Source organism: Eptesicus fuscus, chromosome 21 (assembly GCF_027574615.1).
Source record: "Eptesicus fuscus isolate TK198812 chromosome 21, DD_ASM_mEF_20220401, whole genome shotgun sequence".
Classification (NCBI taxonomy): domain Eukaryota; kingdom Metazoa; phylum Chordata; class Mammalia; order Chiroptera; family Vespertilionidae; genus Eptesicus; species Eptesicus fuscus.
The window spans coordinates 45,684,976-45,705,258 of record NC_072493.1 but is presented as its reverse complement, the minus strand read 5'-3'; the positions used below and the strand labels follow the sequence as shown (position 1 = coordinate 45,705,258).

At 44.7% G+C, this 20,283-nt stretch overlaps 2 protein-coding genes and 1 non-coding gene across 3 annotated transcripts in view; 2 read left to right on the top strand and 1 right to left on the bottom strand.

The window, feature by feature from the left end:
* Nucleotides 1-20,283, bottom strand: part of LOC129147526 (zinc finger protein 665-like) — a 331,685-nt gene that overhangs the window by 105,045 nt on the left and 206,357 nt on the right.
* On the top strand, nt 12,197-12,329 carry LOC129147832 (small nucleolar RNA SNORA66). Its single transcript, XR_008555049.1, has one exon. It is a non-coding gene; the product is annotated as a small nucleolar RNA SNORA66 (small nucleolar RNA).
* Nucleotides 17,509-19,787, top strand: LOC114229590 (zinc finger protein 850-like). Its single transcript, XM_028138682.2, has one exon. It carries the CDS (start codon nt 17,509-17,511, stop codon nt 19,564-19,566), a length of 2,058 nt encoding a protein of 685 aa, XP_027994483.2. The 3' UTR covers nt 19,567-19,787.

Genomic DNA, 20,283 nt, shown 5'->3' with positions numbered 1-20,283 from the left:
GAGGGCATTTCAGTCTACATGTTATTACATCCTACTGGCCAAACAACTGAACAGCCAAATGCAATTCCCCCAATCTGACAATGGATTCTGTATACCAAACCCTGATCTTTGATGTATATCTCCTTTGCCTTAGTACAGTTTGTGTTAATAAAAAGCAAGGGGTCCTGAGGCAAGAGAGAATTTGATTTCTTTTGCCAAGCTCCTCTGGCCCCCAAATGCCTTCCAAAATTGTGTTTTGTCTCTGTAATCTTTAATAATTTACACACAGCACCTTCTCCAGATTCCTGAACCCTTCTAGATGCTGGATTAGTACCTCCGGCATTGTTGGACCAGACTGCATCCCATTAGATGGAATGGTCCTCATGTAACTGTGCATCCAGGAATTATTTTGAGGAAAAGACTATAGGAGCTGTGTGTACACAATATCTGAGGGACTCTAGGGATGTTTATCTACTGTGGAACAGTAATTAACTATAATCAGATGTTTTGTGGTACCTGTAGCTTCTCAGATGTTCCCATCAGAGCCATTGATGTGCTGGCAGCAAAACAAAGATGGAGACAAAGGCTGTCTTTAGTCCAGGGATGTGGCTCTTGTGGGTTTGGTCGAAAGTTCTTCATTGTTAACATATTCTGTCACTGAAATGAGACTCTCACCCAGAAGGCATAAGTATGGGAATTGAGTATAAAGTTGCCAAACCTATTCCAGAGTAGGTGAACATGCATTTGTTTTATCTTGAACCATTGTTAACAGCTATAATGAGTAAATTACATGTGTTAAGTATAGTATTTCATAAATCTTGACATGTGCATGAAAGTGAAACCATCATTACAGTCATAATGCTGACCATATCTGTCTCTGTAATTGCTTCATGACCTCTTTTTTAAAAAATTTATTGATTTTTTTACAGAGAGGAAGAGAGAGGGATAGAGAGTTAGAAACATCGATAAGCTGCCTCCTGCACACCCCCTAATGGGGATGTGCCCGCAACCAAGGTACGTGCCCTTGACCGGAATCGAACCTGGGACCTTTCAGTCTGCAGGCCGACGCTCTATCCACTGAGCCAAACCGGTTTCGGCATCATGCCCTCTTTTAATCTGTCCCCGTTCTTCACAGCTTTCCTAGTTTCCATAGATTGACATTCCATTTTTATAGAGAATCTTACTTTTCGTAGTATTTTTCTGTTTTAATTTATGTTTCATAAATACTTGGAGATTTATTAAAGTTTCATTAGTAGCTCATCTTTTTTTCTGATATTTTTTAAAATATATATTTTATTGATTTTACAGAGAGGAAGGGAGAGGTCTAGAGAGTTAGAAACATCTATCAGCTGCCTCCTGCACAAGAAAGGTACATGCCCTTGACCAGAATTGAACCTGGGCCTCTTCAGTCCTCAGACCATCTCTGTATCCACTGAGCCAAACCAGTTAGAGCTCTTATAGTTATTCTTATCATTGATATATCACCGTCAATATGTCCATATTAATAAATATTTGGTTATTTCTAAAAAAGCTGGTACAAACATTTCTGTATAATTCCTTGTATGTATATAAGTGTTATTTACCTTTGTCAAAAATTCAGTTCATAATCTGGGTTTTTGAGTAGATGAAAGTTTCAATTTACTGAGATTAGCAAATTGTGATCTAAATGGCATATACCACCAGGGCCGGTATGGCTCAGTGCTTGGGCATCATCTCATATAGGAAAGGTTGTAGATTTCATTGCTGGTGGGAATATGTGCCTGGTTTCTGGGCTAGATCCACAGAAGTGGGTGTGCAGGCGGCGGCTGGCCTATATGGCAATCTTCCATCAATATTTCTTTCCCTCTCCCTTCTCTCTAAAAATTAATAAACTATTCTTTTTTTAATTTAATAAATCTTTATTGTTCAGATTATTACAATTGTTTCTCTTTTTCCCCCCCATTGCTCCCCTCCACCCAGTTCCCACCCCACCCTCTACCCTTATCTCCCCGCTACTGTCCTCATCCAAAGGTGTACAATTTTATTCCAGTCTCTTCCTGCACCCCCACACCACTTTCCCCCTGACAATTATCAATCTACTTCCTTTCTTTGCCCTTGATCTATTATATTCACCAGTTTATTCTGTTCCTCATATTTTTAATTCACTTGATTTTTAGGTTCACTTGTTTGTTTGTTTTTAAATATATTTTATTGATTTTTTACAGAGAGGAAGGGTGAGGGATAGAGTTAGAAACATCAATGAGAGAGAAACATCGATCAGCTGCCTCTTGCACACCCCCCACTGGGGATGTGCCCGCAACCAAGGTACATGCCCTTGACTGGAATCGAACCCGGGACCCCTCAGTCTAAAGGCCGACGCTCTATCCACTGAGCCAAACCGGTCAGGACAGGTTCACTTGTTGATAGATATGTATTTGTTGTTCATAATTTTTATCTTTACCTTTTTCTTCTTCCTCTTCTTAAAGAATACCTTTCAGCGTTTCATATACTGGTTTGGTGGTGATGAACTCCTTTAGCTTTTTTTTATTTGTGAGGTTAAAGAAAATACAGCCTGATTTCTTCTGTAGCTTCCATGAAAAGATTGGGGCTCAAAAAGTCACCCAAATTGGGCGGAGCGTGTGCATTTTCTTAAGCTTGCTTTTCTGTTCACGGTTACATAAATCCCAGATGCATCCCTAAATTCTGGGAAATGTTTCATTTCTCTAAATTTTAAATGACGGACCGCAACATAAAAACATGGCAAAAACGAAGCCGAAACCGGTTTGGCTCAGTGGATAGAGCGTCGGCCTGCGGACTGAGGGGTCCCAGGTTCGATTCCTGTCAAGGGCATGTGCCTTGGTTGCGGGCACATCCCCAGTAGGGGGTGTGCAGGAGGCAGCTGATCGAGGTTTCTCTCTCATCGATGTTTCTGACTCTCTATTCCTCTCCCTTCCTCTCTGTAAAAAAATCAATAAAATATATATTTTAAAAAATGGCAAAAATGAGAGTTAATAACACTCTTGAGAGTGGGCCCCTATTTTACAGGATTGCCAAAAGACCTAGTAATTTTTAAAATGATTTCCCTTCGTCTAGGGAATTTTCTATAACCTGTATTATTGGCCACGTGTACCGCTCATATTCTTTCTCCCCCCATTCCCGCATACTTTTTGTTCTGGGGAAACTCAGCAATGGCCTGGCCGTCTATCATTTATTTTTTATTAAATTAAAATCATGCTTCATAAACTAACAATAAACAACAAAGAAAAATAATAATCAATAGGTAAGTACCCAATAATTTCCTTTTTAAACAGGTTGAGCCCTGGCCTGTTTCACTCAGAGGACAGAGCATTGGCCTGTGGACTGCAAGGTTCCGGGTACGATTCTGGTGAAGAGCACATGCACGGGTTATGGGCTCGATCTCCGTTGGGGGGCGTGCAGGAGGCAGCCTATCAATGATTCTCTTATCATTGATGTTTCTATCTCTCTCTCCCTCTCCATTCCTCTCTGAAACAAATAAAAATATATTTTTAAAAATAAAATCATGCTTCATAAACTAACAATAAACAACAAAGAAAAATAATAATCAATAGTAAATACCCAATAATTTCCTTTTTAAACAGGTTGAGCCCTGACTGGTTTGGCTCAGTGGGTAGAGCTTGGCCTGCGGAATGAAGGGTCCCAGGTTCGATTCCGGTCAAGGGCATGTGCCTTAGTTGCGGGCAATCCCCAGTGGGAGATGTGCAGGAGGCAGCTGATGGATGCTTCTCTCCCATCGATGTTTCTAACTCTCTCTCCCTCTCCCTTCCTCTCTGTAAAAAATCAAAAAATATATTTTTTTAAAAACAGGTTGAATGTGCAATGATCGATTCAGGAGGCGGGATGCTCACGCCTTTCCCCGGACCGCCACTGTGTGTCCTTCTTGGTTGCCAACATTCTTTTTAAAATGTCCTGTTTTCCCACAATTATATCACCCTTTATCCCGCACTGTTACAGCGGCAGCGAGTAGATTTGCTTGAAAAGTGCCCTACCCTGCATTCTGACATGCTCGAATCCCTTTTGTGATGGTACTATTTTTTCCCAGAGGCGTAAGGCATTTCTAACAATCAGCATTGGCATTTTCATCAGCTAATTGCTGAAATAAAATGTCTCCTGCTGCTGAGCTTTTTCAAGTTTTGACCCACTCTTTCTCAACATTCAAGATCTAATGTACCTTCTTCAGGAAACCAAGGGTTATGGTTATGTTCTATAATATCATCAAGCAAAAACTGTAAGAGAATACCTTCTGAAACTTTAATTCCTTAAGCATGCAAACCAAAAGTCTACAATAAAATTTCTTACTTTTTAACCGAATTCTGCCCCATTACCCTGGCTAAGATAATATGTCCCCACCCTACTTACAGATCACAATTTCTGCAGCTGCTCGTGGGCTTTGCTTGCAGTGAAATACCCCACCCATACGGTGAAATCTTATTCCCCACCTATCCAGTAAACTCTTCAGTTTTGCTCTAGGTGAAGTCTTCCCCAGACTTTTGTCATTGAGGCGCCAGATGTGAATTCCCACATCCCGCGTGTTCAGGGTTCAGGTTCTCGTAGAGGGGCCGCAAGCAAATGAAAGAAGAGATGAGACAAGAAACAATAATTTGGAAATATTGGGGGAGCAGGCGGGAGCCCAGCTCAAGAGGAAGGACTCCGCTTGGGCTCCAGCCTGGCCATCCTTTTATTCAATGTTGGGGTACACCTATAGCCCTTAGGCAGGCAATTTCCAGTAACAGGCAGACTATCATATAGGTCAGTAAATAGTGGAAAGATTTACTCTGAGACTATTTGGTCAGGAAATAGCCTGAGCCCCCATTGTCTGCACTAATCAATTGGTGCATAGCTCTTTCCCAGATCCTTGTTTACACTTCTCTGAGAGTGAAGACAATGGGAGGTTTCCTGCAAGTGAGATCAGGTGATACTTGGCTTTCTCTGACTGACTTATTTCACTTGGAATGATGCTCTCCAGGTCCCTCTATGCTATGTGAAAGGGTGAAGATGCTTCCTTTTTTACCGCTGCATAGTATTCCATGGTATAAATGTTCCACAGGTTTCAAAAATATACATATTTTTACTGATTTCAGAGAAGAACGAAAGGGGGGGAGAGAGAAACATCAATGATGAGAGAGAATCATTGATCAACTGCCTCCTGTTCACTCCCTACTGGGAATCAAGCTTGCAACCTTGGCATGTGCCGTTGGCTTGAATCGAACCTGTGACCCTTCAGAGTGCAGTGTGACGCTCTATCTACTGAGCCAAACCGGCTAGGGCTGTATCAGCTTTTTAATCCACTCATCTACTGATGGACACTTGGGCTGTTCCCACATCTTTGCTATTGTGAATTGTGCTGCTATGAACATGACGGCATATACATTCTATCTCATTGTTTGAAGTTTCTTACGATATATTCCTAGAAGTGGAATCAGTGGGTCAAATGGCAGTTCCATACTAAATTTTTTAGGAAAGTCCATACGGATTTCCATAATGGCTGCACCAGTTTGCATTCCCACCAGCAGTGTACTGGGGTTCCCTTTTTCCCACATCCTCCCCAACACTTGTCCTTTGTTGATTTGTTGGTGGCAGCCATTCTGACAGTGGTGGGGTGATACCTAATTGTTGCTTTAACTGGTACCTCTCTGGTGATCAGTCACTTTGAGTATTTTTCACATGCCTCTTGGCCATCTTATGCAAACTGCAGCCCAGGCAGAGCTGACACTGTGGATGGCATCAGAATCAGATGCTCTTAAGTATGAGTGTCTGTTTAGTGGCATTAACTTTGTATAATGGATTCAATGGAGGCAGGTTAGAGACTTGAGCAAACTCCCCCAGTACAAAAGGCCTGAAGGAAAGACATTCCCAAAAGTCCTGAATGAAGAAACAATGCCTGCCATTCAGAAAGAGCAAGTCCTTGAAGAAAGATATGCAAAACCAGCAGCTAAAGGAAGCCACGCAGGTGCATGACAAACAAACTTGCCCCAGACATCACCTCCCCTTAAGGCCCTGGAGGCCTGAGTATACTTGGTGTGTTCTTGAGGTATTTGCCCCTAAATTCATTCCTGGAGTCAGCAGAGAAATACTGGATCCTGACCTCGGAGCCTAGAAACTACATTACCCAGAAGGCGCTGTAAGGAATGCCACCAGGCTGAGCCAATGGAGGCTCAGAAAAGGCGGTTTCCTTTGTCCATTTCTGTGGCGGGACTAGTCCTCCGGGCGGGTTTTGTCTTCTGTCAGGTCTGTCAGGCGGTCTGGAGCTCCTGGTCGCAGGGTCCCGTGGAGAAGGCAGGAGAGGGGTGTTCCCCGCCTCACAGCCCATGGGGGGCGCCTGCAGGGCGCTCACAGCCGACACTTGGGGTTGAAGCTCCCAGTCGCTCCCTGGACCGCGCCGGGCCTCGGACCGGCACCGCCATTCCCTGGGCGGCTGCTGCTCCCGCCGCTCCCGCCCCGCTCGGCCCCCAGAGAGCAATGGCGGCGCCCGCGCTGAGGAGCTTCGCTGAGGTGAGTTCCTGTCCCCCAGGCCCTCACCGCCTCCTCACACCGAATAGCCTGGGGAGGGCTGATGGTCCCCGGAACCTGGTGTGGGGACTTAAATGTGAAGCATAAACCCAGGCTTGGCTGTGTCTTGGAGGCATGATCTAGGAGACTGCGGTGGAATTGCTTGGCGGGAAGGCTGGGGCCCTGCAGGCATCGCCCAGACCTTCAATGGCATTGCTCTCTCCCCTCCCCTCCCCCAATCCTTCCCACCCAACCCAGCTGCTCAGCTGAGGGCAATCCCAGTGAGTAATGGGACTGTGATGAGAGAGCAGCCTGCACTGGCATTAGGGCCTGGTGTCCACACTAACCGGGTGCCCTGGAGGAGGTTGAGGGGGGGAAGGTGTGTAAGGAGTAGGAGTGGGGGTTCTCAGAGAGACAGCTCTGGTTTCATTGTCTCCATTCTGACAGGTTGGCGTGACCTTTGAGGACATTGCCCTGTACTTCTCCAGGGAGGAATGGAGCCTCCTTGATGAGGGTCAGAGACAGCTGTACCTGAATGTGATGCTGGAGAACTTTGAACTTGTATCCTCGCTGGGTAAGACCCTCACTCTCACCAGTGACCTGGACTTGGCTTTGGGATTTCCCAGGCCCCATCCCCCAGGGTGTGCTGTGTCCTCCCATGTAGACTGTGGTTCTGCTTGATTTTCTAGTTTCCTGGGCAGTTGGTGTCCTGGGGAGGTTTGGTCTGTTTCCACTACTCTCTTCTATTCCTGAAGTCCCAATACTCCCCACTGAACTAAATTCACAGGGAAGGACTTGGTAGTGTTGCATGAAGCCTGATGGATTCTACCTTGATTTGTGAGGAAAGCATGTATAGTAATAAAAGTGTAACGTGCTAATTAGACTGAACAGCCAAATGATCTTCTGGACGAATGACGTCCTTCCAGACAAAGCCACCAGGGCTGAGGCAGAGATTGTTAGGGGTGATCAAGCAGACAGGCGATCAGTTAACATGTTAAGTGCCCAACTTGTTTTGTGGTTTGGAGGGAAAGTATAGTGTCACTCACCAGTGACTGACATGGTGCTTAATGTGTTAAGGGGAATCAAGCAGGCAGGCAGTGTGGTTAGGATCCAGTGGTCCTGGATTGGGAGAGATAGCAGGTCATGCTGCGGTCCCCTTTCCCCGTTCATATTTCTGTGCATCTGACCTCTAGTTTTCTATATTCCTGTTAGTCATTTGTATCTATTTTTTAAAATATATTTTATTGATTCTTTACAGAGAGGAAGAGAGAGCAAGAGAGAGAGTTAGAAACATCAATGAGAGAGAAACATCAATCAGCTGCCTCCTGCACACCCCCCACTGGGAATTTGCCCACAGCCAAGGTACATGCCCCTGACCAGAATAGAATCTGGGACCCTTTAGTCCGCAGACCGATGCTCTATCCACTGAGTCAAATCAGTTAAGGCTGTATCTATTTTTTGAAGAATTGTCTCTACATACTTATTCTGTTTATTAACTGTATTTTTTGGTGAAAGAGTCTTTTGACTTTCTTGTACATTTTATATGTTAATTTCTTACTACATGCAGGAGCACCTATTTTTGCATGTGCTTAATTGCGTTCTCAGATATTGCTCCCGCCCATCCACTTTTCTACACAAAGTCCATGTTTTTGGCATACCTGTTTCAGCAGGTCTAGTGCCACCATGTTTCTGGCAAGCTCAGATGCTTGTTACTAGTGCTTAGCAGTAAAGTGATTTTACTGAAGTTATATAGAGTTTGCTTTTGAGACAGAGTTATTGCATTGTTATTAGCCTGCAATATAGTATTCACATATCTTTATTATTCCCTGGGAATTCCAACTATTTGTGTGAATTTCCTTCCATATCAGCATTATGCGCTTTATTGTGCGGAGCAGAACCGAATCCACAATATCTCCAAGTTTTTTCTTCATACGATTTTCAAGTATTTTCTCCCATCCTCTAGATTGCCTTTCATTTTCTTTTGCTTATTGTTGTGCTGTGAAGAAGCTTTTCTTTCTTTATTTGTTGCAGTCTGGACTGTTTATTTCTATTTTTTTTTCATTCTTTTATTAAGGTATTATATGTGTACATATCTTACCTTTCCCCCCCCCACTCCCATACATGCCCTTACCCCCCAGTGTTTTGCATCCATTGGTTATGCTTATATGCATGCATACAAGTCCTTCGGTTGAACTTTTATCTCCTCTACCTCTTACCTAACTTTCCTGCTATAATTTGACAGTCTGTTTGATGCTTTACTGCCTCTGTATCTATCTTTTTGTTCATCAGTTTATAATGTTCTTTGTTATCCATAAATGAGTGAGATCATGTGGTATTTTTCTTTCATTGACTGGCCAATTTCACTTAGCATAATGTTCTCCAGTTCCATCCATGCTGCTGCAAATGGTAAGAATTCCTTCTTTTTTATGGCAGCATAGTATTCTATTGTGTAGATGTACCATAGTTTTCTGATCCAGTCATCTGCTAATGGGCACCTAGGCTGTATCCAAATCTTAGTGATTGTAAATTGTGCTGCTATGAACATAGGCATATATCCTTTCTGATTGGTGTTTCCAGTTTCTTAGGATATATTCCTAGGAGTGGGATTACTAGGTCAAATGGGAGTTCCATTTTTATTTTTTTTGAGGAAACTCCATACTGTTCTCCACAGTGGCTGCATCAGTCTGCATTCCCACCAGCAGTGCATGAGGGTTCCTTTTTCTGTGCATCCTCTCTTACACTTGTCGTTTGTTGATTTGTTGATAATAGCCATTCTGACAGGTATGACATGATACCGCATTGTCGTTTTGATTTCATCTCTCGCATAATTAGGGACTTTGAGCATGTTTTCAGGTGTCTCTTGGCCTTCCTTCTGTCTTTCGAAAAGATTCTATTTAGGTCCTTTGCCCATTTTTTATTGGATCATTTATCTTCCTTTTATTAAGTTGTATAAATTGCCTGTAGATGTTGGACATTAAACCTTTATCAGTGATAACATTTGCAAATATGTTCTCCCATACAGTGGGCTTTCTTATTGTTTTGTTGATGGTTTATTTTGCCGTACAAAAGCTTTTTATTTTGATGTAGTCCCATTTGTTTATTTTCTCTTTAGCTTCCATTGCTCTAGGAGCAATATCAGTGAAGAAGTTCTTTCGGCATATGTCTGAGATTTTGCTGCCTGTGGATTCCTTTAGTATTTTTATGGTTTCCCGTCATATGTTTAAGTTCTGTATCCATTTTGAGTTTATTTTTGTGTATGGTGTAAGTTGGTGATCTAGTTTCATTTTTTTGCATTATTTCTGACCATTTTTCCCTACACCATTTTTGAAGAGACTGTCTTGACTTCATTGTATGTTCATGCCTCCTTTGTCAAATATTAATTGAGCATAGTGGTTTGAGTCGATATCTGGATCTCAATTCTATTCCATTGGTCTATATGTCTGTTCTTGTGCCAGTAACAGGCTGTTTTGAGAACAGTGCCTTTGTAATACAGCTTGAAATCTGGTATTGAGATCCCTCCTAATTTATTCTTTCTCAGGATTGCTGTGGCTATTCGGGGTCTTTTTTTATTCTAGACGAATTTTTGGAGAGTTCTTTCTAGGTCTGTGAAATATGCCATTGGTATTTTAATGGGGAGTGCATTGAATCTATAGATTGCTTTGGGTTGTATGGACATTTTAATGATGTTGATTCTACCAATCCATGAACATGGTATGTTCTTCCATCTGTTTACGTCTTCCTCTATCTCTTTTTTCCAGTGTCCTGTAGTTTTCTGCGTATAGGTCTTTTACCTCCTTGGTTAAATTTATTCCTAGGTATCTTAATTTATTTGGTGGTAAATGGGATTGCGATGGTAAATGGGATTGCTTTTTTAGTCTGTCTTTCTGTAAGTTCACTATTGGTGTATAGAAAGGCCATAGATTTCTTGGCGTTAATTTTGTATCCTGCTACATTGTCTAATTCATTTATCAAGTCTGTTAGTTTTTTTATGGAGTCTTTTGGAGTTTTTATGTACAATATCATGTCATCTGCAAATAAGGACAGCTTTACTTCTTCTTTTCCAATTTGGATGCCTTTTATTTCTTCTTCTTGTCTGATCGCAATGGCTAATACTCCCAGTACTATGTCGAACAGGAGTGGTGAGAGTGGGCATCCCTGTCTTGTTCCTGTTCTTAGGGGAAATAGTTTTAGTTTTTGCCCATTGAGTATGATGTTAGCTGTGGGTTTATCATATATGGCTTTTATTATGTTGAGGTATGATCCTTCTATTCTCACCTTGTTGAGAGTTTTTATCAAGAAAGGGTTTTTTGATTTTGTCAAATGCTTTTTCTGCATCAACTGCTATGACTATGTGATTTTTATCTCTCAGTTTGTTTATGTGCTGTATCACGTTTATTGATTTGTGGATATTGTACCATCCTTGCTTCCCCAGGATAAATCCTACTTGGTCGTGGTGTATGATCTTTCTGATGTACTGCTGGATCCGATTTGCTAGAATTTTGTTGAGGATTTTGGCATCTATGTTCATGAGGGATATTGGCCCGTAATTCTCTTTCATTGTGTTGTCTTTATTTGGTTTTAGTATTAGGGTGATGCTGGCTTCATAGAAGGAGCTTGGAAGTGTTCCTTCCTCTTGAATTTTTTGGAATAGTCTGAGGAGGATAGGTTTTAGTTCTTCCTTGAATGTTTGGTAAAACTCCCCTGTGAAGCCTTCTGGCCCTGGGCTTTTGTTTGCCAGAAGCTTTTTGATGACTGCTTCAATTTCTTCCATAGTTATTGGCCTATTGAGCTGTTTAGATTCTTCCTGATTGAGTTTTGGAAGGTTATCTTTTTCTAGGAATATGTCCATTACCTCCAGGTTGTCCAGTTTGTTGGAATAAAGTTGTTCATAGTATTTTTTAACAATCCTTTGTATTTCTGTGTGGTCTGTTGTTATTTCACCTCTTTCATTTCTGATTTTGTTTATTTTGGGTCCTCTCTCTTTGCTTCTTGGTGAGCCCGGCTAGAGGCTCATCAATCTTGTTTATCCTTTCAAAGAACCAGCTCTTGGTTTTGTTGATCTTTAGTATTGTTTATTTGGTCTCTATGTAATTTATCTCCGCTCTGATCTTTATTATTTCCTTCCTTCTGCTTACACTGGGCTTTTCTTGTTGCTCTCTTTCTAAATCTTTGAGTTGTAGGGTTAGGTAGTTTATTACCATTGTTTCTGGTTATTTTGCAGTAGGCTTGTAGAGCTATGAACTTCCCTCTTAAGACTGCTTTTGCTGTGTCCCATAGATTTTGGATTGTTGTATTTTCATTGTCATTTGTTGCCATGATTTTTATTTCTTCCTTGATCTCTCTGGTAACCCAGTCATTGTTTAATAGCATGCTGTTTAGTGTCCATGTGTTTGATTTATGTGGATTGTTTTAATTGTAGTTGATTTCCAGTTTTATGCCACTGTGATCTGAGGATGCTTGGTATGATTTCTATCTTATTGAATTTGAAGAGACTTTGCCTAAGTCCCAACATATGGTCTATCTTTGAAAATAACCCATATGCACTTAAGAAGAATGTATATTCTGTGGCTTTGGGGTGAAATGTTCTGAAGATGTCAATTAATTCCACCCGGTCTAATGATTCATTTAAGATTGATGTTTTCTTTGCTGATTTTTTGTTTAGAGGATTTGTCCAATGGTGATAGTGGGGTATTAAAGTCTCCTACCATGAGTGCAAACTCAATCACTAACTCTGCATGATGTTGCAGAAGTGAAGGGAACCAGGTTTGTTAAAGTAATTGTGGTGATAGAAATCTATTAGCCTCAGAAGCTACTGAGGTGGTTCATTCTATCCTAGTACAGTGTAACTACCAGTTACTGGTAATAATGATTCTAAACATTGTACTAATGTGTTTATTTGATTTTTGGCACTGTGTGGTAATAGGACAGTATCACAAGTTGGGGGTTGGGAAAATTAGCCTAAAATAATAAGTGCATGTATTGGAAATCTTATTACAAATAAAACACATCTCTGTCCTCGTTAGCTGTATTTTTAAGATAACATATTTGTCTCTTTTGAATAAAAAAAAAAAAAAGTCTACCATGAGTGTATTGCTGTCAATCTCTCCTTGATATCCTCCAGGAGTTTTTTTTATGTATTTGGGTGCTCCTGTATTGGGTGCGTATATGTTTACCAGAGTTATTTCTTCTTGTTGGATTACTCCCTTTAGTATTACGAAGTGGACTTCCTTGTCTCTTGTTATGTCCTTCACTTTGAGATCTAATTTGTCAGATATAAGTATTGATACCCCAGCTTTTTTTTCAATTCCCTTCGCCTGGAAAACCTTTTTCCATCCCTTCACCCTCAGTCTGTGTGCTTCTTTTTTTCTGAGGTGGGTTTCTTTTTTTTAATTTCTTTATTGATTAAGGTGTCACATATTTGTCCTCATCCCCCCATTCCCATCCCCCCCCTCCCCACGCATGCCCCAACCCCCTGTTGAACTTAACCGTTGGATAGGCTCATATGCATGCACACAAGTCCTTTGGTTGAACTCTCCCCCTCTCCCCACCCTCCCATATCCTCCCTCTGAGGCCCGATAGTCCCATCGATGCCTCCTTGCTTCTGGTTCTGTTCTTGTTCCTCAGTCTATGTTGTTCATCATTTCCCCTAGATGAGCGAGATCATATGTCACTAGATATATACTTATGAGAACTGAATGTGAGACGAGCAATAATAGTTATGTTGACAGGCAGATGGATCAGTCTGTAGTGAGTTTCTTTCTGGACCAACAGTTCTTTTGAGACCCAATTTCAATGTCCACCAGTTCCTTATCTGTACATGTCAGCACTGACCCCTCAGCTCTGGATGGTGGACAAATGGTGGTAACAGAGGTCCGACTCCCTCTGGTTTGGTCTCGGTGAACCCAGGGGCACGGCTTCACCCGGACTAAGGGGCACGTGGCCTCACCCGGATCTAGGGACACATGGTCTCTCCCGGACCCAGGGACGCTTGGGCTCTCCCAGACCCAGGGGCACGTGGCCTCATCCGGGCCTAGGTGTACGAGGCCTCACCCGGATCCAGGGACACATGGTCTCACCCGGACCCAGGGACGCTTGGCCTCTCCCAGACCCAGGGGCACGTGGCCTCACCCGGGCCTAGGTGCACGAGGCCTCACCCGGATCCAGGGACACATGGTCTCACCCGGACCCAGGGACGCTTGGCCTCTCCCAGCCCCAGGGGCACGTGGCCTCACCCGGGCCTAGGTGCACGAGGCCTCACCCGGATCCAGGGACACATGGTCTCGCCCGGACCCAGGGACGCTTGGCCTCTCCCAGACCCAGGGGCACGTGGCCTCACCCGGGCGTAGGTGCACGAGGCCTCACCCGGATCCAGGGACACATGGTCTCGCCCGGACCCAGGGACGCTTGGCCTCTCCCAGACCCAGGGGCACGTGGCCTCACCCGGGCGTAGGTGCACGAGGCCTCACCCGGATCCAGGGACACATGGTCTCGCCCGGACCCAGGGACGCTTGGCCTCTCCCAGACCCAGGGGCACGTGGCCTCACCTGGGCCTAGGTGCACGAGGCCTCACCCGGATCCAGGGACACATGGTCTCGCCCGGACCCAGGTGCGCGTGGCCTCTCTCACACCCAGGGGCACGTGGCCTCACGTGGACCTAGGTGCACGAGGCCTCACCCGGATCCAGGGACACATGGTCTCACCCGGACCCAGGGACGCTTGGCCTCCCCCAGACCCAGGGGCACGTGGCCTCACCCGGGCCTAGGTGTACGAGGCCTCACCCGGATCCAGGGACACATGGTCTCGCCCGGACCCAGGGGTGCGTGGCCTCTCCCAGCCCCAGGGGCACGTGGCCTCACCCGGGCCTAGGTGCACGAGGCCTCACTCGGATCCAGGGACACATGGTCTCACCCGGACCCAGGGACGCTTGGCCTCTCCCCGACCCAGGGGCACGTGGCCTCACCCGGGCCTAGGTGCACGAGGCCTCACCCGGATCCAGGGACACATGGTCTCACCCGGATCCAGGGACGCCTGGCCTCTCCCAGACCCAGGGGCATGTGGCCTCACCCGGGCCTAGGCGCACGAGGCCTCACCTGGATCCAGGGACACACGGTCTCACCCGGACCCAGGGACGCCTGGCCTCCCCCAGGCCCAGGGGTACGCGGCCCCACCCGGGCCTAGATGCACGAGGCCCCACCCGGATCCAGGGACACATGATCTCGCCCGGACCCAGGGGTTCGTGGACTCACTTGGACCTAGGTGCACGAGGCCTCCCCCGGATCCAGGGACACATGGTCTCACCCGGACCCAGGGGCGCTTGGCCTCTTCCAGACCCAGGGGCGCTTGGCCTCACCCGGGCACGGGACCCAGCGTCATCCGGGTCCAGGGGCACTTGGCCTCACCCGGACCCGGAATCCGGCCTCACCTGGACCCAGGGGCACGTGGCCCCACCCAGACCCAGGGACGCGAGGCCCCACCCATACCCGGAGGCGCGCGACCACTCCCGAGCCCAGAGTCGCGCAACCCCGCCCGCACCCGGGTCCCAGCGGGGCCCCGTCCTCCTGATCCCAATTCCCGCCGGTCAACCCCCCCCAGTAACCCCCCCGGCCATCCTGCCCGAGCTCCAGGACGGCTGCCGCAGAACTCGTCGGGTGGCTGCTCGGCGAAGCTCCGGTGCACCCGGTGCGTGGCGGCGGGCCGGCCCGGCGTCACCGCGCCGGCTCCTGGGTCCGCAGCGGCGGCCGGTCGCCGAGCATGCGCCCCCGGCCGCCCCCGGGGCACCGAGATTCCTGAAGGATTCGGAGGCCAGCAAGCGCGGAGTCCCCCACCCCACGTCTCACAGGGGCCCGTCTGTCCGTGCTCGGCAGCAAGTGGAGCCGCCCCCTCAGCCGGAGACCGCTGGGGGGACCGCGCCGAGCACGCTCCAGGTCGCCCCTGCGTAGCCCAAGCCGCAGTTCCCAAAGTGTGGTCCTTGGGTCATCTGCATCAACATCATCCCGCATACCCCTCTTATTCTAGCTGCAGAGCATCCACTCAGCCAGCCCTACGGTGGTTTTGGGTGGTGTCTGTTCCGCTCTCCCGTCGCAGCCTCAAAGTTGTTGTGGCAGGCAACATCCAGGCCTCCGCCCTATGTCTCCATCCCGGTCCTCCCTTGTATAGTTAAGTCTTGATTGTTGCTGGTGCCACCGGGAGGGCTCTCTTTGTCTATAAAGGAAGAGTTCCTGTGCAGGAGACTCTTCTATGGGCCAGGTCTTGGTGCAGCAAGGCTTTGGCGCTCACTGAATCTGCCTGTTGGATTTGTCCCTTATGTTTGTTCACCCAGTTTCCTGTCATCCTTTCTATTTAGTTCTTCTTTATTTGGTGTTCCTTAATTCTTTTTATTTATAGTCTTGTTCCCATACTCTGTGGGGGGGTTTTTGTTCATGGATATCTGTCTACTTTCTGGGATGGAGAATAGTTCTCTTAGCTCTGATTCTGCCATCTTGCTTATGTCACTCTCAGAGATCTTTTTCCTGTGATCTCATTTGTGCTTTGTTGTCCTACCACAGTGCTGATGATCCATCTTTTCAGTATTTCTTTTAAGATTTGTATCATTGCCTGGCCGGCTTAGCTCAGTGGTTGAACATCGAACTGTAAAACAGAAGGTCACGGGTTTGATTCCTGGTCAGGGGTTGCGGGCCTTATCCCTAGTTGGGGGCATGCAGGAGGCAGACAATCAATGATTCTCTCTCATCATTGATATTTCTCTCTCTCTCTCTCTCCCTTTCTCTGAAATCAATAGAAATATGTTTAGAAAAAGATTTGCATCATTTATTCCACCAAATGGTTCAACTGGGATGTTAGAGGCAGAATCCTCTTTGCATCACAGAAGAAACATGACTTTATTGATGACAGGGTGGACCTAGAGGAGATCTTTCCTTGGTAAAGGGCTGTGGGGGTGGTTTTCACCCCTGGCCTTTGTTGCATTGATAACTAGGAATCTATTTTATTCAACAGTGTTTTGTTATCATTGCCCACTCCTCACCCAATTCTATTACTTCTTACTTAATATTGACATTTTGCCAAGGACTCAGTTTTAATACTGATAATTCTATTCAGATTCCCAGCCTATGGATAACCTAAATCTCTCTAAACTTTGCACCTCTACCTCTTTCACGCATCTCTCTTTGTTGCAGTCTAATGTTGATCCATGCCTCTAGGACCTTAGAGTGCTCATGCATTATTATACTGACACTAAACATCTTGTGCTCTAATACAATTGATTTTTATGTGTTTGAGCACACTGAAATTATCCTACACAGACTCACATTAAAGATCCTAAAGGAAAACATTTTTGGAGGAACAACTAGAACACCCTGCCTCTTTTCTTTGTGTCTCATCGTATGCTTCTGTCCCTCCCTAGCTGAGATATTCATCATCCACTGACCTTTGGGGCCACATTATGTATAACATCCATTTCCTCAGAATCTAACTTACTCGTCTTAAAAATCATTCAATGGAATCATATCCAGTTATGATAGATAAACACTTGTGAAGATATTCTGTTTTTATCAGGTCAACATGTACTTCACCAGCGTTTCCTTTTCTTCAGGTTGCTGCTGTGGAGCAGATAATGTGGAGGAACCTACTGAACAGAACGTTTCTGTAAGAATGAAACAGGCAAGGAATCCCAAGGCAGCCTTGTCTACCCAGAAAGACCACCCCTGTGAGAGCTGTGGACTCGTCTTGGGAAACATTTTCCACTTGCTGGAGGGGCAGGGAACACAACACGGACAGTTACTGTTGAGGTGTGGGGCATGTGCACAAGGATTTTATTTCAGTGCACAATTACACCAGCAGTATGTGAGAGAGACTTTCATTAGAGGTGTGGACAGGATCTCACTTGCAAACAGCTGCAATTTCAATGTGTCCCAGAATCGTTTCACATGCGGGGAGGTTGGGCAGGGTGTCCTTACTGGGTCAGGACCTCTCCACCTAAAGGCTACTCAGACCAGGGTCAGTCCAAATGCTATTTCAACATGTGGGATGACGTTTCAAAGGAGAAGAAATTATTACACCAGAAAAGAATGTAAGAAAGACATTAGTTGTAATCTCACGTTTATTCAGGAAAAGGATGTCCAAGCAGGAAGTCGTTGTTTTGTGTGCTCTGAATGTGGGAAAGGTTTTACCAGTAGAAATGGCCTCCGTTATCATCTGAGAGTTCACAGTGGAGAAAGACCTTATGAGTGCCGTGAATGTGGGAAATCTTTTCCCAGGAGCACTGACCTTCATCGTCATCAGAGAGTTCACACGGGAGAAAAGCCTTATCAGTGCAGGGAATGTGGGAAAGCTTTTAGCAATAGTAATAGCCTAGGTGATCATCAAGTTTTGCACACTGGAGAAAGGCCTCATAAGTGTAGTGAATGTGGGAAAGCTTTTGCCAGTAGTAATGGCCTCCATTATCATCAGAGAGTTCATACTGGAGAAAGGCCTTATGAGTGCAGTGAATGTGGGAAATCTTTTACCAAGAGCACTGCACTTCGTCGTCATCAGAGAGTTCACACGGGAGAAAAGCCTTATCAGTGCAGGGAATGTGGGAAATCTTTTGCCAGTAGCACTTCCCTTCATTATCACCAAAATGTTCACACTGGAGAAAGGCCTTATGAGTGTAGTGAATGTGGGAAATCTTTTCCCAGTAGCACTGCCCTTCATTATCACCAAAATGTTCACACTGGAGAAAGACGATATCAGTGCAGTGAATGTGGGAAGTCTTTTACCAATATCAGTAACCTTCGTTTTCATCAGAGAGGTCACACTGGAGAAAAGCCTTATAAATGCAGTGAATGTGGGAAATGTTTTAACAGTAGCACTGTGCTTCATTCACATCAGAGAATTCACACTGGAGAAAAGCCTTATAAATGCAGTGAATGTGGGAAATCTTTTACAACTAGGAATGGCCTTCGTTATCATCAACATTTTCACTCGGGAAAAAGGCCTTATCAGTGCAGTGAATGTCAGAAATCATTTAACACTAGTAGTGAGCATCGTTGTCATCAGAGAGTTCACACTAGAGAAAAGCCTTACAAATGCAATAAGTGTGGGATATCATTTATCAGTAGCACTGCCCTTCGTCGTCATCAGAGATTTCACACTGGAGAAAAGCCTTATAAATGCAGCGAATGTGGCAAATCTTTTACAAGAATTGATAGCCTTCATTGTCACCAGAGATTTCACAGTGGAGAAAGTCCTTATGAGTGCAATGAATGTGGGAAATCTTTTACCAGGAGCAGTAGCCTCCGTAATCATCAAAGTTTACACACTGGAGAAAGGCCTTATGAGTGCAGTGAATGTGGAAAGACTTTTACCACTAGCACTGAACTTTTTCGTCATCAGAGAGGTCACAATGGAGAAAAGCCTTATAAATGCAGTGAATGTGGGAAATATTTTACAAGGATTGATAGCCTTCTAATTCACCAGAGATTTCACACTGGAGAAAGTCCTTATGAGTGCAATGAATGTGGGAAATCTTTTACCAGGAACAGTAGCCTCCGTAATCATCAAAGTTTTCACACTCGAGAAAGGCCTTATGAGTGCAGTGATTGTGGGAAATCATTTACCACCCGCACTGACCTTTCTCGTCATCAGAGAGTTCACACTGGTGAAAGGCCTTATGAGTGCACTGAATGTGCAAAATCTTTTACCACTAACACTCACCTTCATACTCATCAGAGAGTTCATACAGGAGAAAAGCCTTATAAATGCAATGAATGTGAGAAATCTTTTACCAGTAGCAGTGACCTTCGTTGTCATCAGAGAATTCACACTGGAGAAAAGCCTTATAAATGCAGTGAATGTGGGAAATCTTTTACCAGTAACACTGTGCTTCATTGTCATCAGAGAATTCACACTGGAGAAAAGCCTTATAAATGTGGTGAATGTGAGAAATATTTTACCTGGAGCACTGCCCTTCATCGTCATCAAAAAGTTCATACTGGAGAAAAGCCTTATCAATGCAGTGAATGTGGGAAATCTTTCAAAAGTAGCAATGGTCTCCAATATCATCAGAGAGTTCACCTAGGAGAAAGCCATTATGAGTATAATTAACGTGAGATATTTCTCAGCCAAATTTCTAAATTTGCTCTGCACATATGAGTCCAAATGTGAGAAATTTCTTAGATGTATAGGAAATGTAGTTTTTTAGTTAGGAATTAAACATAGCATAAGAAATTTTGTGAAGGCCCTTTTGTCGGAATTGTATCTCATACATTTAATCACCCACATTATGTAAACTCCCCATAAATGTTTTTCCTGTTGTGTTTGTTTTTATGTTGGAACCATATGTATCTATGTTGCACTTTTCAATATACAGAGACATGTTGCCACATTTATAAGATCTATGTTTCTGTTGCTGAAGCTATTTCTCCTGAACTATTTATAAGGTCCCTAAAGATGGCATCAATCACCATCCTCATGTGGTCAGGGAACCTAAAGCTGTTGTCTAATTTGTTGAAGAAAATTAGGAACACCTAAGCTTTTGGTTCTTAATTTTTTCCCCTCTCACCAGTTGGCACGAAGGACTGATTAGTGGTGGCCACAGAAAACATAGTATTGCAGAGGGACTGCCATTCTCAAGGTCAGTCTTTCCCAAGATGCCAGTGATGAATTTATTGAGTACATAAGTTATCAATGCAAGAATTGCCAGTCTCATGTCTCTTTGCTTTCTAAAATAATGAAGGCTTTTTCCTAAGGCTTCTTTTTTTTTTTTTTAATATATTTTTAAGAGGAAGGGAGAGGGAGGGAGAGATAGAAACATCAATGATG